Source organism: Pan paniscus, chromosome 1 (assembly GCF_029289425.2).
Source record: "Pan paniscus chromosome 1, NHGRI_mPanPan1-v2.0_pri, whole genome shotgun sequence".
Lineage (NCBI taxonomy): Eukaryota > Metazoa > Chordata > Mammalia > Primates > Hominidae > Pan > Pan paniscus.
In genome coordinates, this window is record NC_073249.2 from 73122338 (window position 1) to 73146655 (window position 24318).

The 24318-nt window shown below is 39.0% G+C and overlaps 1 protein-coding gene across 1 annotated transcript in view; it reads right to left on the minus strand.

Moving 5' to 3' along the window:
• Positions 1-24318, minus strand: part of PAPPA2 (pappalysin 2) — a 642477-nt gene that overhangs the window by 249020 nt on the left and 369139 nt on the right. Inside the window, exon 7 of the mRNA XM_055111171.2 lies at positions 10031-11102. Coding sequence (XP_054967146.2) covers positions 10031-11102 — 1072 coding nt within the window. The remainder of the gene's footprint in view (positions 1-10030; positions 11103-24318) is intronic.

Sequence of the window (24318 nt, forward strand, 5' to 3'; positions counted from 1 at the left end):
ATGTTGTGTCTTTGTTCTCGTTGGTTTCAAAGAACATCTTTATTTCTGCCTTCATTTCGTTATGTACCCAGTAGTCATTCAGGAGCAGGTTGTTCAGTTTCCATGTAGTTGAGCGGCTTTGAGTGAGATTCTTAATCCTGAGTTCTAGTTTGATTGCACTGTGGTCTGAGAGATAGTTTGTTATAATTTCTGTTCTTTTACATTTGCTGAGGAGAGCTTTACTTCCAACTATGTGGTCAATTTTGGAATAGGTGTGATGTGGTGCTGAAAAAAATGTATATTCTGTTGATTTGGGGTGGAGAGTTCTGTAGATGTCTATTAGGTCCGCTTGGTGCAGAGCTGAGTTCAATTCCTGGGTATCCGTGTTGACTTTCTGTCTCGTGGATCTGTCTAATGTTGACAGTGGGGTGTTAAAGTCTCCCATTATTAATGTGTGGGAGTCTAAGTCTCTTTGTAGGTCACTCAGGACTTGCTTTATGAATCTGGGTGCTCCTGTATTGGGTGCATATATATTTAGGATAGTTAGCTCCTCTTGTTGAATTGGTCCCTTTACCATTATGTAATGGCCTTCTTTGTCTCTTTTGATCTTTGTTGGTTTAAAGTCTGTTTTATCAGAGACTAGGATTGCAACCCCTGCCTTTTTTTGTTTTCCATTTGCTTGGTAGATCTTCCTCCATCCTTTTATTTTGAGCCTATGTGTGTCTCTGCACATGAGATGGGTTTCCTGAATACAGCACACTGATGGGTCTTGACTCTTTATCCAACTTGCCAGTCTGTGTCTTTTAATTGGAGAATTTAGTCCATTTGCATTTAAAGTTATTATTGTTATGTGTGAATTTGATCCTGTCATTATGATGTTAGCTGGTGATTTTGCTCGTTAGTTGATGCAGTTTCTTCCTAGTCTTGATGGTCTTTACATTTTGGCATGATTTTGCAGCAGCTGGTACCGGTTGCTCCTTTCCATGTTTAGCGCTTCCTTCAGGAGCTCTTTTAGGGCAGGCCTGGTGGTGACAAAATCTCTCAGCATTTGCTTGTCTGGACAGGATTTTATTTCTCCTTCACTTATGAAGCTTAGTTTGGCTGGATATGAAATTCTGGGTTGAAAATTCTTTTCTTTAAGAATGTTGAATATTGGCACCCACTCTCTTCTGGCTTGCAGGGTTTCTGCCGAGAGATCCGCTGTTAGTCTGATGGGCTTCCCTTTGAGGGTAACCCGACCTTTCTCTCTGGCTGCCCTTAACATTTTTTCCTTCATTTCAACTTTGGTGAATCTGACAATTATGTGTCTTGGAGTTGCTCTTCTCGAGGAGTATCTTTGTGGCATTCTCTGTATTTCCTGAATCTGAACGTTGGCCTGCCTTGCTAGATTGGGGAAGTTCTCCTGGATAATATCCTGCAGAGTGTTTTCCAACTTGGTTCCATTCTCCGCATCACTTTCAGGTACACCAATCAGACGTAGATTTGGTCTTTTCACATAGTCCCATATTTCTTGGAGGCTTTGCTCATTTCTTTTTATTCTTTTTTCTCTAAACTTCCCTTCTCACTTCATTTCATTCATTTCATCTTCCATTGCTGATACCCTTTCTTCCAGTTTATCGCATCGGCTCCTGAGGCTTCTGCATTCTTCACGTAGTTCTCGAGCCTTGGTTTTCAGCTCCATCAGCTCCTTTAAGCACTTCTCTGTATTGGTTATTCTAGTTATACATTCTTCTAAATTTTTTCCAAAGTTTTCAACTTCTTTGCCTTTGGTTTGAATGTCCTCCCGTAGCTCAGAGTAATTTGATCGTCTGAAGCCTTCTTCTCTCAGCTCGTCAAAATCATTCTCCATCCAGCTTTGTTCTGTTGCTGGTGAGGAACTGCGTTCCTTTGGAGGGGGAGAGGCGCTCTGCGTTTTAGTTTCCAGTTTTTCTGTTCTGTTTTTTCCCCATCTTTGTGGTTTTATCTACTTTTGGTCTTTGATGATGGTGATGTACAGATGGGTTTTCGGTGTGGATGTCCTTTCTGTTTGTTAGTTTTCCTTCTAACAGACAGGACCCTCCGCTGCAGGTCTGTTGGAATACCCTGCCGTGTGAGGTGTCAGTGTGCCCCTGCGGGGGGTGCCTCCCAGTTAGGCTGCTGGGGGGTCAGGGGTCAGGGACCCACTTGAGGAGGCAGTCTGCCCGTTCTCAGATCTCCAGCTGCGTGCTGGGAGAACCACTGCTCTCTTCAAAGCTGTCAGACAGGGACATTTAAGTCTGCAGAGGTTACTGCTGTCTTTTTGTTTGTCTGTGCCCTGCCCCCAGAGGTGGAGCCTACAGAGGCAGGCAGGCCTCCTTGAGCTGTGGTGGGCTTCACCCAGTTCGAGCTTTGGGGCTGCTTTGTTTACCTAAGCAAGCCTGGGCAATGGCGGGCGCCCCTCCCCCAGCCTCGCTGCTGCCTTGCAGTTTGATCTCAGACTGCTGTGCTAGCAATCAGCGAGATTCCGTGGGCGTAGGACCCTCCGAGCCAGGTGTGGGATATAGTCTCGTGGTGCGCTGTTTTTTAAGCTGGTCTGAAAAGCGCAATATTCGGGTGGGAGTGGCCCGATTTTCCAGGTGCGTCCCTCACCCCTTTCTTTGACTCGGAAAGGGAACTCCCTGACCCCTTGCGCTTCCCAGTTAAGGCAATGCCTCGCCCTGCTTCGGCTCGTGCACGGTGCGCGCACCCACTGGCCTGCGCCCACTGTCTGGCACTCCCTAGTGAGATGAACCCGGTACCTCAGATGGAAATGCAGAAATCACCCGTCTTCTGCGTCGCTCACGCTGGGAGCTGTAGACCAGAGCTGTTCCTATTCGGCCATCTTGGCTCCTCCCCAAAAGGAAATATTTTTAACCCAGACAGACTACATGGCTCACTCACAAGTCTGTCTATTTGGCTAGAAATAAACTATGAAAAGGAGAAAAACAGTCACCACTCCCCACCCCCCCACTCACCTGAGGAGGAAAGTCCACAAGCCAGGTGAACAGAGAAACTGTGGATTTCATTTGCTCCATAATACGGTGCCTATTGGAACTGTGGAGAAACTGGCTTATAGGAAAATAAACAGGAGACATTTCTATTTGTAGGTAAACTTATTGTGCTTATCTATGGAACCTCCTCTTATTTCTTTCCTTCTATTCCCATTGCCAGTTGACGTGACCATGAGAAGGTGACACTTGCTCTAGAGTTCACACTGCCTGTGAATTTTGAAGTGAGGGAACTGGCAGTTTTTTTTGCTGTTTAGTTTTAAAATTTCTCCTCCACTTCTTTTCTTCCTGCCCTCTTCTACCCCTTACGCTTATTTTCCCTGCGTGTGTTTTTTTTGGCTTCAGGGAACTTTGAATCTCAACTTCAAAAGAAACCTATAATGAAGCCTGGCTGATGTTTAACAGACCAGCCACTGCAAGGGCCCAGCCTGACCATGCCTTTGGCTCAACAGCCTCCAAGTGTGGGTGAGCAAAGCACAGCTAATCCAAAGCATCCAGGTCTGTGCAGCACCAACTTCTCCACCTGTTCCCTTTGATGCCATGTGCCTCTACCTTCCTGTCCCAAGATACACCCTTTCTATTGTATACCTGCAGACCCCACTCTCTGCCATATCCCCCAGGACAATTCCCAGCCACCCTCTTGAGGACTTCTTTAGAGGGGAGTGTGCCATGGGCAAGCCTTGCTATGTATAAGAGTCCTCTGCCCTCAGACTCCCCAGTGAAACCTCAGGGAATGAGGCAAAGAAGAGACAATGAGTTGCCAACACATAGAGATGTTAGCCCATCACAGGCTTCAGAAATTAGCCCATCACAGGCTTCAGAAACAAATATAGAGAAAACAAATATACAGTATCCCCATTGTCTGCTTCAGAGCATGGTCAGACACTAGATGATTGATGCCTTGTTCAACCATTTGTTTTTATTTGGAGACTTTTCTCCACATTATAGCAATATTATGAGATCTGAGATATAGAAACCAAAAAAGAGAGACAAGCAGAGTTCCAGATTTAATGAAATACTTGCTCAACTCTATTGCGAAAAGGAGAGAAAGCATGGGATGGAAAGTAGGTGCAGCAGCAAAGAACTGTAACTCTGAGACATAATTTTAGGGAGAAATGTGACAGAAACAATTAATAACCAAAAAGAAGCTGAAGCCTGCAAAGGTCAGGGAAGACAAATTCCCCTGAGGGTACAGAAATTCCTTTGGGCTGAGCTCCCTAGTATGTACCATAGGGAATAGTCAATGACATTTGTGATTTTACTGAAGTGGACACTCAACACCCTTCCTTCCCTTAACTCTCGCAGATCATCTCTCAGGGCAGCTACTATGTAGAAATAGACATCTGGCTTATGTAGCCCTGCCTAGTTCCAAGTTCCTTTATCTTGGTAAGTCTGTTCAACTGGCTGGGTAATGTATCTGTAATTCATATCTCCTCCTGACCAGTCCAGAGCTTGATAAGTACTCTCCCTTTGATAGGCCCATCTGGGTTACAGATGTTTGATGCTGGATTCGTCAGGCTCTCTCTCCTCTCAGAGCGTTTGGGAGAGGAACTACTTTGGGCTAGATTTCTGGTTTCTTGCTGGGGGTGGTAGGAATGCATCTTTGTTTGTTTTGTGCTGCCATAGCAGAATACATGAGAGTGGGTAATTGATGAAAAAAAGAGATTAATTTCCTGCAGTTCTGGAGGCTGTAAAGTCCAAGCTCGAGAGGCCTGCATCTAGTGAAGGTCCTCTTGCTTCATCATCACATTGCAGAAGACAGAAGTGCAAGAAAGCAGACATGACAGAGGGGTAGCAAACTCATCTTTTTATCAGAAACTCACTCCTGTGATAACAGCATTAATCCATTCATGAGGGCAGAGCTCTCATGACCTAAGTATCTCTTAACATTTTCACCTCTCAACACTGTTGCTTCAGGGATTAAATTTCTAACATATGAACTTTGGGAGACACATTGGAACCATAGCAGGAAATAAGAACTTTGGGAGACACATTGGAACCATAGCAGGAAGATTGAACAGGATTTGGGAAGTGAGGAGAGTTGTTCATACATCAACCCTTGCATTCGAATGTTAGTGACCTATTTGTAGGTCTGTCCCCCACTTTCTACTACTCTCCCTCAACAGTCGAAGGTGCTTCCACTGTGAGTGGAAAGACTCTGTGCCTGGAGCACTCCACTCAATAGATGACTCGCAAAGCATTTCTCAAAGTTGAGTCCCTTCAGAGTAACAGTATAATGGAATTGTGAGCTTGAGCTCTGTGATTTAATTGTAATAATAGGGAGGCTCTACAAAGCTAATCTAGTTCAGAGACTAACTCCACCAAGTCACAGAACCTCATGGAAACCCAAAGATCTATATCTCTATGAATCAAAAGTCCTTTCAGGCAATCTAAGCCATGACAAAGAAAAGCCACACCCCATGTTCTGCTTTTAATGCCTCAGCCTGGATTTAAACCCAGAGAATTCAGATAAAATTACTGAACTTCTCCTCCAAATCGTTAGCCCTTATCCTTTCCATAGTCTTTACGTGTGTCCCTCTGCTTACCTTACCATGCCTGGCACATCACAGAAGCTTGATAAATAATGATTTTTCAAAATATTGCTTTTGCCAAGAGTCATAAAAAATTAATATTTTTAATAATAAAGATTCAACACAAAAAAATAGGATAGGGAAGGCAGAAAAGACCTACACACAAAATAAGTATAAGAGAGCTGAGAAGAAAGAAAACCTCTCTCCTCCTCTATGTTTCTGCCTTCAAATTTCTTTTTTTCAAAAGAGAAAATTCATAGATAATTATTCTTTCTTAGATCGTCATAGGTAGAGATTTAAAAGTGTGGTTTCTACTGTGAATAAGCATTAGACATTTAAGGAAAGTCACCAGCATAAAGGATAGTCATGAATTTAAAATATAATAAAAAAAAGAAAAGTTGACTTCAGATGCATCGGATATAACACACACAAAAAAATTCCAAATGAATCACATTTTTATCTTTGAAAATGCTTATCTTAAAAATTTTTAAGATTATATTAAAAATAATCAAAGAATAAGAAGGTTTTTAAAGTATGATTGCTAAAATATAAAAGTAAATAAAAGCATTGAAAGACAGACTCAAAGAAATCTCAAAAAAAAAAAAAGTAGAACAAACTAACAAAGAGAACGTAGGAGAGAAAAGAGAAAAAGAGTAAGTTCAGTAGATTCATCCCCAGGAGTATCAGGGGTAACAAAGAGAACAGAGAAAACTGAATGAAGAAATATCAAAGTAACAGTTTAAGAGATTTTTCCAGAGACCAGGGGCACAAGTGTCCAAATTGAACAGTGTTCAACAAAAGAACAATAAAAGGCAATCCCTAAAAAATAATCTTACAAATCCCTAGTGTAACAAGGCTAAGGATAAGATGCTAAAAGAATATATAAATATATTTGTGTGTGTGTGTGTATATATATATATATACATACATACATACATATATGGGTGTACATATGTATACACACACACACCTATAAAAATACACACAATTATCAGAAGAGAAGCTAGAAGTAATTAATGAATTTCTTCATAAGTTTGAGATAGACTATTTTTCAATCCAAAATTTTATACCAAGTCAAACTATCAATTTTGTATGAAGGCAGAATAAAATCATTCTGAGAAGTGCATTTTCAAAAAAGATTACCTGAAACATCTTTTCTTAGAAATTTACTTGAGGATGTTTTCCAGTAAAATAAGGTAGTAAATTAAGAGATATTCATGTAATTCAGGACACAGTAGCTCTAACCCCCCCAAAAAAACGCATTGAAGAGAAGTCCCAGGATGACAACTGTGCAGCAGACCTAAAGACAACTGGCCAAGACTGGAAGAAAAGAATAGAATTAACTAGAAGGGAGAGCTCTATAGGAGTGTAAAAACATTTTTTTAAGGGTGAAGAAGAAGAGTTTTATTTAGTGTTAGAACAGCTCAGAGGAGGGGAACATTTTCATAAATATATTCTACAAATTAGCAGGTAAAATAAAGCATTTGAAAACAATCAAGAATATCAAGAAAGAATAAAAGAAGGAAGGAAGGAAAAATAGAGACTCAAGGGGTGGGGCTGGAAATGGGAAGAAGCTGTGCAAGGAAAGAAATATAATAATAGAATAGTACTTTGTTCTGCAACAATTAACATTTCACAGTCATAATACTATAATACATACAATTGATTCAACAAAAAATAGTAATTATATGGAAGGATGCAAGGGCAAGGAAGGAGATAATGTAAGAGAGTTAGTCTTGTCTGTATCATAAGAAATCAATGGATAATGTTTAAAATTGATGAACCAAGCAATATAAATATAATATTTGGAGGTGTACAGGAAACTACCAGAAAAAAAAAACAGGTGAAAAAAATAAATATAGTAACCTGTGCAGAGCAAGGACAGAGTGTGGAGAAGGATGGGGAAGAGTTAGGCAGGACACTGTTTTTCTTCCTTCTGTCTTTTGGTATAATTTGATATTTTAAACCACGAGCACTTTTTTACTTTGAGTTAGTATTTTTAACTATCAAAAAGTATAAATATTTCCTTTGTATTCCACAAAGCAGGTTTTATATGTGGGGGGTAAAAGAGTCACTTATGAATAAAGGTTCAAAACACTACTGGGTCTATAAATAGGAGTGAGTTCCCCTTCTGCAGGCAGTGAGGTGAGTAAGTTATAAACACCCAGATAAGGGCAGTGTGATAGGAAGTCAGAGAAATAAAGGGAAACTCTGAGGAGAATAATACCTGGATACCTTGAAAGACAGCTCTCTCAGACAGGGCAGTGGGTTATTTCTATAAACTAGGAGACCAGACTTTCTCATTTATCTGGGGGATCCTAAGTGTTGCTAACCACTGCTGTTAGTGAGGTTTAGCTTCTGCTTAAGGTTACCAAAATCTAAAAACCAAACCCAAACACAATTTTCTTTTCTTCTTTTTTTTTTAAAATTGTACTTTAAGTTCTGGGATACATGTGCAGAACGTGCAGGTTTGTTACATAGGTACACACGTGCCATGGTGGTTTGCTGCACCCATCGACCCATCATCTACATTAGGTGTTTCTCCTAATGCTATCCTTCCCCTAGCCCCCCAGCCTATGACAGACCCCGGTATGTGATGTTCCCCTCCCTGTGTCCATGTGTTCTCATTGTTCCAAACAGAATTTTCTTATACAAATAGTTCTGATAATTTGATTAGTTCTCTTTGCATTATTATGTAAATAAAAGCTTGCTATCTGTCAGCCTTAATAATAAGAACTAATCTTATTTTAGAACAATTTGTGTGCTTTGAAAACTTTAGAGCTACTTTCCTATACTTTATTTCATTTGATTCACAAAATAATCTGAAAATACTGATAATGCAAGGTATTACTGCAATCATCCTTACTTTATAGACAAGACTTCTGAGTTTCCGAACGTGACTTGCGTAACTTGCAAACCTAGTTAAGTAGCAAGGACTCCAAAATTTAACCATGTCCCTTGATTCCAAATTGTATACTCGATTTTTGATACCACATGCTTGAAGTACAGGCCACTCTATTAGTGTTAACTCATATCAAGAGGACTCCCCACACACAGGGATACCATGAACTACTTGTACAAATGGTGTCCAATACAAAAGTAGCCATCAAGACATTGGGTAGGAGCTGAGATCCTGTTCTGCCACCTCCCACCAGCCCTGTACCCTAGGTCAGGTAAGCCTTTTCATAATTTGAACAAAGGCACCAGTTGTGTACTGGGGATACCTTGTCCACATACACATATTAACAAGTTCACTAGCTACCTACCTACTTTCTTACCCTCCTCTATTATGTCCAACCCCTGCAACAGCCGTCAAATGAGAATCTTCTTAAGGCTTCTGTCTCAGAACAAGAGACACATCAAATCCATTTATTCATCAACTTAAACAACTAAATGTCAGCTGCTATTCTAGGCCTTGGGAATATAGTGGTTAACAGAATAGACAAGGGCCCCGATCTCATGTAGCTGATATTCCAAATAGGGGAAAAACAGACAAACACATGAATGTGAAAGACAAATTATCTGAAGTACTAAGTGTTAAACAGGAAATTTAAATTAGTTGATGTAACAGTAATTGATAGATTTAATTTGAGGGATTAGGAAAGGCCTCCCAGGTGGTAACATCTAAGTAGGTATTTGAATGACAAGAGAGAGCCCACCATGGGAATATTAAGGAAAGGAGGATTCCAAGAAGATGGAACAGCACATAAAAGCCCTGAGGGCAGAAAAAAGCTTGATCTGTTCAATGGAACAGAATCAAGTCAGTGAGGCTGTGCTATGTAGGTGGGGATGGAGAGGTAGACAGAGGCCAGATTGCATTAAGAGGCTGTGTGTCAGGTAGGGGGTTCAGATTTTATTCTGAGTGCAGTGGAGGAAAAAATCTTAAGACGAGAAATGACAGGATCCAACTTACCTTTTTAAAAAGATCCTTCTGGATGCCGGACAAAGAATGGAATTTAATGGGGCAAGAGTGAAACATCCCAGTCACCTAAAGGAGACTAGTGGCGAGATGTAACACGAAACTTTACGAAACTGCTGAACTGCTTAGACTAAATAGACCTAACACATTTTCACAGATCTGTATTACTTTGCCAAGATGCTAAGACTATAGGAAGTATTGTCACGTGTAATTAGTATTGACTGGTGTCTAGGCCTGGATGCCTTGTTTGTTCTCCATGAAGATTTCCTGGCCTCCTCTGGTAGAGTAAGTTGTTCAGCTTCCCTGTGTCCCAAGTACCTGGTGCATATGCTTTTGGGTGCACTTCACACTGTGTACACAGCTTTCTGTCCCACAAACAGTGAGTTCTGTGAGGACTGTCTCTTGTCTCAGTCATCTGTGTCCCTAATTACCTAACAGAACACCTAGCACTTCACAAAAGCTTAATACTGTCTGATGGGGTGGATTAACGTCTTATTCAGGGAGTGTGTGAACACATTTGCCTCCAAAACCAAACAGATAAAATGATGTTAGAAATGCATCCTACAAGTAGGACACCCCAAACCCCAGTCCCTTACCTCTTGGGTGAGTCAGGGTCAAAGCAGGTCTTGCGCACATCAGCCACCTGGGGGTCGCAGCAGTCTCCATCGTCAAAGTCGTTCAGCATGTTGTTACACTCCACGTGACAGAGCCCATCCCTGCGGTTCCAGGAGTAGCAGCGGCCCTGCAGGCGGCAGTCACCCCCATCATAGCCTGTGAGTGGGTGCTCACACTCGGGGTCGCAATGGTCATTGCCAATCTTGCTGGGCTCACAGTTCACAAGCACAACCCGGTGTCGCAGGGTGGAATTGTGGACCTGGTGGACGCTCAGCTGCCAGCTGATGTTGTAGCGGCTGAAGGCCTCATTCAGTGCCTCGTGCTGCAGACGAATCTGCTCCTCACTCACAATGGGGTTTAGGCCCTCATCATCACAGATGTTCACCACCTGGTAGCGTATCACCTTCTCTCCCCGAAGGGGCCAGTATCCATTATACTGGGAGATCAATTCCACATTGTCACAGACTGTTTGCCCACAGAGTGGGGGCTGCAAAGGCGACAGAATCTCAGGCTCTGGCTCAAAGCCCTGGAGAACCTCAAGTCGTGGGTACTTCTCATCTCTAAAGGGAACCCACTCTGTGTTCACAGGCTCAAAGCTCGCTGTCAGGACCAAGTCAGTCGCTTCCTCCTCCCCACTTGAATGCTGAGAACTGTGCTGAAAATGGCTTTGTGGCAGGGCGGTCGACCAGAAAACCAGTGTGCCCAGGTGTCCACGGAAATAGTGCCCATCCTCAGAGCTGTCTCCCCCCAGGAGCAAAGAGCGGCAAGATGCCATGAAGGGGCTGTTCAGGGGACCAGACTGGTCTAGACTGCTAGCCACCTGAGTGCCATCCACATACAGGGCCATGTGCCGTCCATCGTAAGTGGCTGCCACATGGGTCCATGTGCCTGGTTGGTAGCGACTGTGGCTAATCAAGATGGTGGCTTTCTTCACGCGGTCGGTGCAGAGGGAGAAGAAGAAGCGAGCATCCCGCTTTCCCTTGTCCTTCCCTGAGCGGATCCCCAGGGCCCAGCCTTTGTCACTGACAGTGTGGGAGCAGTTATCAAACACACCTGGGAAAGAAGGAAGAATCGAGGGAAGAGACAGATACCAGATACAAAGGGGAATGGAGAAAGGGAGAAGAAAGCCCATGTAAATAACAAGAATGCAGGTTTTTAATGGGGAATAAAGTAAGCGACACAGATTTCTCACCTGAGATGCCTGTTCATATCCCTATATCAGGCCGTTCTGGCATATCCTACCCCCAAAAGGAATGATTTGAGATTCCACCCAAGTTAACTCATTCTGGTATGTCTACATAACTAAAATGGAAGCTGGAAAGCAGATGTTCAATGCAAATGGCAAGAATCCTCTAGCACTCCATCACGAATGTGCTTCATGCTCATGACTGGCTTTAAGTCCATGCCTTTCCTCACTGATCCTAGCTTTTTCCATTTCCTCAGAAGCCATGAGAGTAGTCATACTTTTTGCAAATGACAGCCATCTCTTACCCTCTGGAAGGTGATTTTTCTCTACTGAACATTAAAAGGATGATACTCATGGGGAAAACAAGGAGTTGATTAATTAGGGAGTCTTTTTAGAGAAGATGGTAACATCCCAGACATCATTCCTAGCACACTATTCCCTCTAATACCTCTCATGGGTAAGGATAGCCATCCACAATGAATAACTGTTCCCCAGAGAAAGCAATATGGCACTGCCCCATGGTCCTAGCCTAAAAAACTAACCACTGAGTTAGTAGAATGACTGTTCTATACCCAATACCACCCACCACAGTACAGAAGCAGACCGTTTCCAGATTAGTAAAGGTCCTATATCATACACTACCTGCCTTGCTCAGGGCAGGCCCAGGGCATTTACAGGTATTTACAGGCTATTAAATCTAGTGGAATAAACAAAGGATAGAACACCCATAAATAGCTAGATCATTAATAAGTTGGCAGCAGGAATGGACACAAACTTTCAGATGTGGCATGATCACAGATGGGACTCAGGCAGTTTGGAAGCCTTAAATGTTCCTAGTAACCCATCTTCAGTTTACCCACCATCTCCTCCTCAGTACCTCTTCTAGTACATAGTCTCTCAGGAATAGCTTTTACTAATAAATCACATGAAGTCAGTACATCACATAGGAAATGCTTAATAAATATTGCTTGCACTGATGAATAAATGATGGAAAAATATACTAGTCTTTGGATCAGATACCTGGGTAAACATCAAGAGTCATTCTCCCCAAGCTTGTTAAATAAGACTTTTATTTGTTCCCTGACCTCCTATACAATCCAGTCCAACAATAATTCTCCTTAGACAGTCTAGATTTATAAGCCATGAGGCTTCCTATTCTGATGGCAGGCAAGTGCTTTACAAGTGGCTATATTTCCAAAAGTGATAGAATATCTTTTCTGTCTTCAGCATAAATTAATAACTCATGGTTTATAAAATAAAAGTACTTTTTAGCAAAAATATTTCCTCCCTAACCCAGTAATTCTAACAACTATACTTTGAATTACTAGTGATGACTAGCTACAGTACAATGGGGTGTTCTGATTTTGGTTTTGGGGTTTTAGTTGTCATTATTGTTTTCACACTGGGGTCTATCTGTTAAAGAAGTGTAAGGAATACTCCTCTACAAACTGTTGTATTGAGAGGATTTTCAAAAAAGCAAACAAATCTAGTGAGATTAATACTAAGTTCCCTGATTCATATTTTCTCCTGGTCCATTTATTTTAATAAGTACTAAGTAGCTTTAATTATCTATCTGACCTATGAGCACATGGGCTGCAATATTGAATATCGGGACCATGGAGTTACTAATCTATCAGCTATTTGCTGATCTTTAAGAGAAAGTACTGGGGAGGTTACTTTATATTTGATGCATACACACAGGTAGATGTATGCGTTCAGATATAAATTGTTAGGCTTGACATATAAGTTACCAGATAATTAGCATGATTATCTGCCAGACATCTACTTGCAATTTTAAACACTTTAATTTGCTGTCCTTAGAACTTCTAGTCTATTATCAAAAATATAATTGTTCTTATTTGTCTCATAGAAAGGTATAAAGTTATTAATAATGTATCTGAAATGATATTTCTAACTTCTTGAAATACTAAATAGAAGATGGACCACTCTGATTATACCAGTCTAGTTCTGATTAGTGTAAGTTTTAGAAATTACATCAAAAAAGATTTATAGCCAAGACCACTAAGATCATCTATATTACTTGTGAGATGTAGCCAGTATGTAGAAGTATTATTTTGAATGATTACCAAAGTAATGATTATTTGCTCTCTAATTTATTAAGATGTCCAAGCAGCAAATGAAGAACCTCACTAGGTGCTTAGATAACTACATTTTACTTGCTTTGTTACCATTGTTCATACTTCATCTGTAGGAAAATAGAGTACATAGTTGCTGAAGCACTATCCTGCACTCCTTCCAGTTAAAAAGGCATACTTAGCAAATAGAATTCTCTAACTCAATGCCAGCAACTCTAGTTGTGGATCAGTCACATGTGAAGCTTTCACAAATACAGACTATTTTGAAGCCATATTGAGAGCTTATACCATATTACAAAAGAAATCAAATTCCTCACTGAACTTAGTAGAACGAAATGCAGAAGACAGAAGTTGAGAGCCTTAGTATTTTTCATCCAGTGAAGGAAAGTTAGCAAGATTGATATCAATGGTAAGTTAAATCAGACATGAAAATGTAAAAATCATCTGAAATTCTTTTAAATCATTTGTTTAAAAATTATACTAGATCACGCATCTTAGATTTGTCCAAGGTGCCTATGCAACAGTGATACATACTTGTTCATTAATTCAGCAAACTAACGGAATGAGAAGTAGTTAGGATAAACGAGGACCTGTTATGAATAAGTGCACAGAAACAGACTAAGTTAGCCCACCCATGCAAGTGCAAGTTTGGTAGATATTTACAAAGCAATACTATCTGCTAATCTCAGTACTTGGTGCTGGAGATTCTATAGTGATCAAATAATTATATGATATCATGGAGAGTTCAATATAGTGCAGAAAATAAACCTGAAATTAATAACAATGGAATACGCTGACTATTGAAAGTATAAATAGCTCTGGGAGCAGCAAAAGGACCTCTTTATTAAAACATGGTCATAACATAGCAGAAATTCTCCCTAAAGTCATTAAATGTCAACTTCCCAACACTGACCTGTCTTGTTAACAATTTGATTCCTAGAAGGCATCCACCATCCAAATCTGCCCATGAGATTAGGGCTACCTTGATCACCAGTCAGACTGTCTGGGAAGGCTAGAGAGTGCCAAAGCCAAAGAATTCCAAGAGATAAGATCAGGTATTGCCAAGCCGAACATCCTGCCAGTTTACCCAGTAATATTCATTATAAGAGTCCTCAGAACCTGCCTTTATATAAATTACTCACTTCAGCCAAATCTTCTACACTGGAATTTTGTGTGTGTGTGTGTGTGTGTGTGCATGTGTGTGACTATATTTACTTTTACTTAGCCTGTAATGTTATCTCCCATTTATATAGTCCTTAAGCTTTCCAAATAAATCTTTTGTATACTATTATTTAAGTGGTAAAACCATCCTCTGAGGCAGGTGGAGTTATTATCATTGGCCTTATTTTATAGATGCAGACACTGAGGCTCTGAGAGATTAGGTGTCAGACTGGGTGCAGAGAGTGCACTAGAACCAAGATATCATTATTTTGAGCCCAGAACAGTTTTCTACAAAACCTATGCTGGGAAAGACCATAGTGCATGTGGTTAAAAGCATGAGTCAGCCAGAAATTATATTCTACAATCTACCACTTACATGCTGTATCATCTCAAAAAAAAGTTATATCACCTTATTGAGCTCTGGTTTCCTTATTTGAAAGTGTTACCTGAGAAATAAAATCTGTGCATCTTCAACCACAAGCTGAGACTTAAACCTCATGAGGTTGTTGTGAGAATTAAATAAAATAACACATGTGAAGTATCTTAGCACAGTGTTCAGCTCAAATAAAGTGATTAATAAACATTAGCTGTGATGAGGAGAAGGAGTTTCATGATGTGTTATCAAAGGAAATAACAAATTAGATATAAAACCAGTGGTATGCTAGTAAATATTTAACAACTGGTCCTCTGAAGATTAAAAAAAAAATCCAAGTCCTGATTTGCAACATTTGCCAATTTCTGTGATATAAATTACTCCCACAATGGTCAATTTTAAGTTACCAGTATGATGTCACTGAACATGGGTTTGGGAAGAGATGTGTACAATTGGCTCTGATGAACCAGTTTGAGTCGATTCCATTACTGTAAAGACTAAAAAGGAAAGCAATTGCAAGCTGCCAAGTGTCTCCTTTTCCCTTTGACTACTAAAGTTAAATGTGGCTGCTTTGCTGATAATATCATTTTCTGTAATTTAAAAGGGGGTAAATATTGCCTATACTCTGAGTTTTCAGCCATAACATGTATACTGGAGGACCCAGTGACCAACTGTACCTGTGAACAAAATGTGTCCATCCCAGGTCTGCTCTTCTTCATTCTCTAGCTACAAATTGGAGTCATAGAGTAGCCTGCACAGGTCCCCACATGCTCCCGGGAGGGACCCTCAGCCCTACTTTCTTGACCTCATTAAGCAAAAGCAAGATGAAGTTTGTTTCAAAGGAAAAATTACAGAATCCCACATTTAGGAGACTTTTTCTTCCCAGTCTAGCAGAGTAAAGACTGACAAAACCAATGAAGTCCAAGCCAATACAATATACTTGGTGAAACTCTTGAGTTTGTGCAACATTGAGATTTTATAATTTTGGATGTACATGAGATAGAAACAAACATGTTATAACTGTTGTTTATTCATCAAAGCCACATTCTTGGAAAGAACAGAGGGACCAGTACATGAATATGATTTATGAAATTATTCAACACTAAACTGAACTATGATAGCCCATGGATTAGAAAAATCAGATCAAATGTTGTAACTCAAAAGATGGTGGTAGTGTGGAAGCCAAACATTTGGACCACATCATCTTAAAACTGTAAAAATCATTTTCTCAAATGGCTTCCATCATATATATTTACTAAATTTAAAACTGTTTAAGCACCTTACCTTGTACTTAATCTGAGTTTTGAGACAAGGTAAATTGAGGGAGGATATTTCATTAATTGTATTCCTGCTCTCAACTCCAAAAATTGTACTTAGAGACCATGTGTATCTTAACAGAGCAATATGCTCACATGGGTCTTAGCAAACATCATTTGCATCCAGTTCTCTACTATCAATAATTACCAGCACTTGGAATTGATAGAGTCAATTATCCTCAAGGAGAAAGGTTTTCTCTCAAACTGGAATATAGTCCTCCAAAGAGACTATGAAAAATTCTAATAAAGCAGTGAACACTATAGATAGAGTTACAAACAGCTGTTTCATGAAAAAAAAAGTTTGGAATGTGGCCCCTGTAAAGTAGTAATCCTGCTTCTTTCCATTACTTGAGTTTTTTCTTGATGCTCAGGATATCTGCTGCTTATGCCAAAAAGAGATAAAGAGACTTGAATTATCTTTTATAATTTGTCTACTATGTGCGACTCTATCCCTGGTGGACATGCCCCTACCCACAACAAAGTCCTGAAAAACAGCTTGGCAGACCACCTTGGGCAGACACATCTTCAGACTGACCAAATGACTGTGTGCCTGTTCTTGAGGCCTGAAAAACAGCCCAGTGGGCTTGCCCCTCAAGGACACACCCCCAGGGCAGCCAAGCAGCTGTATGCCCACACCCCTGGCTAGAGTAACAGGCTCATAGCCCCAACCTCAGTGAGCCAGACCCCCAGCTAGCTGACTTACCATGGACATTATGTGCACTCACATCCCTCCCTCCACCTAAGAAATAGCCCAGCAAGCACACATTCAGCAAAGTTGTGCCACTGCTGCCACAAACTCTTGCAGCCTAGGCCACTGAGATACAAAAATCACTAGCACGAATTACAGCTGAAGAAACTGACTAGAGACTACTGTGTCCATGTGGAATTAAAGCCAACACATCCTACCCAACTGACACCCTAAGACCCATCTATAGAAATAAGTCTTTTTCCAATGATGCCCTCTCTCACCTCTCCTATCTGACATAGTATTGGAAGTTCTGGCTAGGGCAATCAGGCAAGAGATAGAAATAAAGGGTATTCAAAGAGGAAGACAGGAAGTCAAGTTGTCTTTGTTTGCAGATGACATGATTTTACATTTAGAAAATTCCATCTTCCCAGCACAAAAACTTCTTGAACTGATAAGCAACTTCAGCAAAGTCTCAGGATACAAAATCAATGTGAAAAATCACAAGCATTCCTTTACACCAACAACAGACAAGTGGAGAACCAAATCATGAATGAACTCCCATTCACAATCACTACAAAGAGAATAAAATACTTAGGAATACAGCCAACAAGTGATATGAAGGATCTCTTCAAGAAGAACTACAAACCACTGCTCAAGGATATAAGAGAGGACACAAACAAATGGAAAAACCTTCCATCCTCATGGATAGGAAGAATCAATATTGTGAAAATGGCCATACGGCCCAAAGTAATGTATAGATTCAATGCTACTCCCATCAAATTACCGTTGACATTCTTCACAGAATTAGAAAAAAAACTATTTTAAATTTCTTTTTTTAAAGTGTATTATTATACTTTAATTTCTAGGGTACAGGTGCACAACGTGCAGGTTTATTACATAGGTATATGTGTGCCATGTTGGTTTGCTGCTCCCATCAACTATTTTAAATTTCATATGGAATCAAAGAAGACCCTGTATAGCCAAGACAATCCTAAGCAAAAAGAACAAAGCTGGAGGCATCACGCTACCTGACTTCCAACCATAGTACAAGTCTACAGTAACCAACACAGCATGGTCCTATTACCAAAACAGACATAAAGACCAATGGAGTAGAACAGAGACCTCAGAAATCACACCACACATCTACAACCATCTGATCAACAAACCTGTCAAAAACAGGGAATGGGGAAAGGATCTTCTATTTAGTAAATGGTGCTGGGAAAACTGGCAAGCCATAGTCAGAAAACTGAAACTGAACCCCTTCCTTACAACTTACACAAAAATTAACTCAAGATGGATTAAAGACTTAAATGTAAAACCCCAAACCATACAAACTCTAGAAGAAAACCTAGGCATTACCATTCAGAACATAGGCATGGGCAAAGACTTCATGACAAAAATGGCAAAAACAATTGCAACAAAAACCAGAATCGACAAATGGGATCTAATTAAACTAAAGAGCTTCTGCACAGCAAAAGAAACTATCATCAGAGTGAGCAGCCAACCTAAAAAATGGTTGAAAATTTTTGCAATCTATCCATCTGACAAAGGTCTAATATCCAGAATTTATGAGGAGCTTAAACATATTTACAAGAAAAAAAAAAAACAACCCATCAAAAAGTGGGCCAAGGGTATGAACAAACACTTCTCAAAAGAAGACATTTAAGTGGCCAACAAACATATGAAAAAAAGCTCAACATCACTGATCATTAGAGAAATGCAAATCAAAACCACAATGAGACACCATCTCGTGCCAGTTAGAATGGTGATTATTAAAAAATCAGGAAACAATACATGCTGGTGAGGATGTGGAGAAATAGGAAAGCTTTTACACTGTTGGTGGGAATGTAAATTAATTCATCCTGTGTGGAAGACAGTATGGTGATTTCTCAAGGATCTAGAACCAGAAATACCATTTGACCCAGCAATCACATTACTGGATATAGACCCAAAGAAATATAAATCATTCTACTATAAAGACACATGCACACATATATTTATTGCAGCACTATTTACAATAGCAAAGACATGGAACCAACCCAAATGCCCATCAGTGATAGACTGGATAAAGAAAATGTGGTACATATACACCATGGAATACTATGCAGCCATAAAAAGGAAAGAGATCATGTCCTTCGCATAGCCATGGATGAAGCTTGAAGTCATCATCCTCAGCCAACTAACACAGGAACAGAAAACCAAACACCGCATGTTCTCACTCATATGTGGGAGCTGACCATTGAGAACACATGGACACAGAGAGGGGAACAACACACACCAGGGCCTGTTGGGGTATGGGGGTGAGGGAGGGGAACTTAGAGGATGGGTCAATAGGTGCAGCAAACCACCATGGCATACAAATATCTATGTAACAAACCTGCACACTCTGCACATGTATCCCTATTTTTTTTTGAAGAAAAAAATCTAATAAAAAATAATCCTACCTGGATTTGCTGCCAAAAAAATAGAATTGTATTTGAGGCAAAATATTTGAATAATTTTTATCAAAGATGTAAATTAAAACAAATGTAAAAGTAAAAAACAAAACACACAAACACACACAAAAAAGAAATAAGCCTTTTTCTATAAATCTATTTCATAAAATTGGAAGAGGTGACTGTTCTACTGGATGCACAGAAATCAGTGTAAGAACACATCAAACATAGAAAATCAAGGAAACATTACACCTCCAAAGGAACAAAACAATTCTAAAGTAACAAAATTCAATTATAAGGAAATATACAAAGTACTGAAAACAATTCAAAATAATAATCTTAAGGAAAATCAGTGAGATATAAGAGATAGATAAGAGATATAAGAGATAGATATTAAGAGAGAGATAGATGGTTAAACAAAATAAAAAAATTCATTATTTGAATGAGAAATTCAATAAAGAAATATACAAAAGAACCAAACAGATATCTTGACGCTGGATAATTCAATGAATAAAACAATAGAAAGTACAATCAAGAACTTAAACAACAGATTAGACCAAGTAGAAGAAAGAATTTATGGACTTGAAGATAGATCTTTTGGAATAACTCAGGCAGACAAAAAATATATATTTTAAAGAATGAATAAAAAGCCTACAAAAATGTATGAAACATCAGTAAGTGAACAAATATTGGCATTATGGGAGCTGTAGAAAGAGAAGAAAAGAGAAAAGGTGAAGGAAACCTATTTAATGAAATAATAGTGAAAAACTTCTCATGTCTTAGAAAAGGGGTGGACATTCAGATCCAATAAACTCAAAATCTCCAAATATATTTAATCCAAACAAGTCCTCTCCAAGGCATATTTGAGTTTTGCCAAAAGTCAAAGACAAAAATAGCTAGAGAAAAATATAATACCAAGTCACATATAAGGGAATACCCATTAGCCTAATTGCAGATGTCTCAGCAAAAAATGTATAGGCCAGAAAGAATGGAATGAAATATTCGAAGTACTAAAAGAAAAAAAAACAAACAAATCTATCAGCCGAGAATACTATACCCAGCAAAGCTATTCTTAGAAATGAAGGAGAAATAAAGTTTTTCTCAGATAACCAGAAACCTGAGGAATTCATCACCACTAGATTAGCCTTACAAGAAATGTTTAAGGGAGTCTTACCTCTGGAAGCAAAAAGATAGTAACTGCATGTGTTCATGAAAACATATGAAAGTACAAAACTTGCAGATAGAGCAAATACACAAAAAAGAAACAAATCAGGCCAGGTGCAGTGGCTCACGCCTGTTATCCCAGCACTTTGGGAGGCCAAGGTGGGTAGATTACAAGGTCAGGAGTTTAAGACCAGCCTGGCCAAGATGGTGAAAACCCATCTCTACTAAAATACAAAATACAAAAATTAGCCAGGCGTGCTGCTGGGCACCTGTAATCCCAGCTACTCAGGAGGTTGAGGCAGAGAATTGCTTCAACCTGGGAGGCGGAGGTTGCACTGAGCTGAGATGGCACCCCTGCATTCCAACCTGGGTGACAGAGCAAGACACCGTCTCAAAAAAATAAAAAAGAAAGAAAAAGAAACAAATTAAACCTTATCACTGCAGAAAACCATGCCAAACATAAAAATAAACAAAAAGAGAGAAAGTAAGAAATAAAGAATATACAAAACAATGAGAAACAATCAATAAAATGAACTAAATTCCCCAACTAAAAAATATAGATTGACCAAAGGGATTTTTAAAAGATCCAACTATATGTTGCCTATAAGAAACTCAATTCACCTGTAAAGACACACATAGACTGAAAGTGAAAAACAATATTCCATGCAAATGGAAATCAAAAATGAACAGGAGAAGCTATACTTACATACAATAAAACAGATTTTAAGTCAAAAACTAAAAAAAAAAAAAACAAAAATGCATTATAAAATAACAGCAGGATCAATTCGGCAAGAGGATATACCAATTATGTATGTATATATGCACCCAATACAAGAGCACCCAGATATATAAAGCAAATATTATCAGATCTAAAGGTAGAGCTAGACCCCAATACCCATTCTCAGTATTGGACAGATCAACTAGATGTAATATCAACTAAAAAGCCCATAAAATTTGAACTGGTCTATAGACTGAATGGATCTAACAGAAATTTACAGAACATTTCACACAACAGCTGCAGAATACACATTCTTTTTATCAGTACATGTAACATTCTCCAGTATTGGCAAAACATTAGGACACAAAACAGGTGTCAATACAATATTTTTTTGAGACAGGGTTTTGCTCTGTCTCTCAGGCTGGAGTTCAGTGGCAGTACAGCCTCAACCCCCTGGGTGCAAACAATCCTCCCACCTCATCCTCTCAAGTAGCTGGGACTATAGGTGTATGCCACCACATCTACCTAATTTTTTAATTTTTAGTGGAGATAGGGTCTTACTATGTTGCCCAGGCTGGTCTCAAACTCTTGGGCTTGAGCAGTCCTCCCACCTAAGCCTCCCAAAGTGCTAGGATTATAGGTGTGAGCCATTATGCCTAGCCTCAAAATAATTTTAAAAATCAGCGTCAGCCAGACACAGTGGCTCATGCCTGTAATCCCAACATTTTGGTAGGCCAAGACAGGTGGCTCACTTGAGCCCAGGAGTTTAAGACTAATCTAGGCAACATAGTGAGACCATGTCGCTAAAAAATAAATAAACAAATAAAATAAATAACATCAAATATCTTATCTGACCACAATGGAATAAAATGAAAAATCAATAACAATAATAGGAACATTTTTGAAACCATAAAAATACATGGAAATTAAACAACATACTCCTGAATATCTAATGGGTGAAGAAATAATAAGATAATACATAAATTTCTCAAAAAAATGAAAATAGAAACACAACATACCAAAACCTATGGAACACAGCCAAAGCAGTATTGAGACAAGATTATAGCAATAAAAACCTACATCAAAAATTGGAACTATTTCAAAAAACAACAACGTAACAATGCACTTCAAACAATGAGAAAAGCAAGTACAAACAAAACCAAAAACTAATAGAAGGAAATAAATGAAAATAAAAGGAAAAATAAACAAAAGAGAGACTAAGAAAGTTCAATGAAACAAAAACTTGGTTTTCTGAAAAGATATACAAAATGGACAAGCCATTAGCTAGAGTTAAAAAAGAAAAAGGCCCAAATAAATAAAATCAGAAATGAGAAGATGTTATAATTCATGCCACAGAAATACAAAATATCATTAGAAACTATTATGAATGCTTCAATAAATTAAAAAGCCTAGAAGAAATGGGTAAATTCCTGGACCATGCAACCTGCCAAGATTTAACCAAGAAGAGATATAAAACTTGAACAGATCAATAACAGGTAACAAGACTGAATTGGTGATTTAAAAAGTATCTCAACAAAGAAAAGTCTTCACTGCTTTACTACAAAATTCAAACAAAACTTTAAATAACTAATATGAATTATTTTCAAACTAATCCAAAAAAATTTAAGGTAGGGTAGTTCTTCTAAACTCATTCTACTAGGCCAGCATAACCCTAATACCAAAACCAGACAAGGATACAGCAAAAAAAGAAAATTACCTACCAATATCCAATAAATATAGATGTTAAAATCCTCGACAAAATATTAGCAAACCAAATCTAACAGCACATAAAAAAAAAAACATACACTATGATCAAGTGGGATTCATCCCAGAGATGCAAAAATGGTGCAAAAATTATTTATTCATTTCAGCGAATATATTATGGAAAAAGCATTTAATAAAATTCAACATCCTTTAATAATAAAAACTTTCATAAATTAGGTAGAAAGAAAGTACCTTAACACAATAAAGGCCATAAGTGACCGCTAATATCGTACTGAACAGGGAAAAGCAAAAAGTGTTTTCTCTAAGAACTGGAAAAAGACAAGGATGCCCACTTTCACCACTCTTATTTGACATAGCACTGGAAGTCCTAGCCAGAGCAATTAGGCAAGAGAAGAAAACAAAAGGCATCCAAATTGGAAAGAAGCAAGTAAAATTGTCCATTTGCAAATGAAGTGATCTTACATAAAGAAAAACCTAGGCTGGGCGCGGTGGCTCATGCCTGCAATCCCAACACTTTGGGAGGCCGAGGCGGGAGGATCACAAGGTCAGGAGATCGAGACTATCCTGGCTAACACGGTAAAACCCCGTCTCTACTAAAAATACAAAAAAAAAAAAATTAGCCGGGCGTGGTGGCGGGCACCTGTAGTCCCAGCTACTCGGGAGGCTGAGGCAGGAGAATGGCGCGAACCCAGGAGGCGGAGCTTGCAGTGAGCCGAGATTGTGCCACTGCACTCCAGCCTGGGCGACAGAGTGAGACTCCGTCTCAAAAAAAAAAAAAAAGAAAGAAAGAAAGAAAAAAAGAAAAATCTAAAGACTCCACTCCCCCCAAAAAATAAACAAAAATTAAAAAAAAACTCTTATAACTGATAAATTCAGTAAAGGTGCAGGATACAAAATCAACATACCAAAATCAGTAACATTTTTATATGCTAACAGCGATCAATCTAAAAAAGAAATCAAGAAAGGAATCTCATTTAGAATAGCTACAGAAGCAATAAAATACCTGGGAATAAGTGTAACCAAGGATGTAAAAGATCTCTACAAGGAAAACTACAACACACTGATGAAAGAAATAAAGAAGCCACAAATAAATGAAAAGACATCTCATATTAATGGATTTAAAGAATATTGTGAAAATGACCATGCTAACAAAAGCAATCTACATATCAATGCAACCCCTATCAAAATACCAATGACATTCTTCATAAAAATAGAAAACACCATCCTAAAATTTTGCAGGCAACTGCAAAAGACCTCAAATAGCCAACACAATCCCGAGCAAAAAGAACAAAGCTGGAGGCATCACACCACCAGACTTTAAAATTTACTACAAAGCTATAGTAACCAAAATAGCATTGTACTGGCATAAAAATAGTCAAATAGACCAGTGGAACATAATAGAGAACC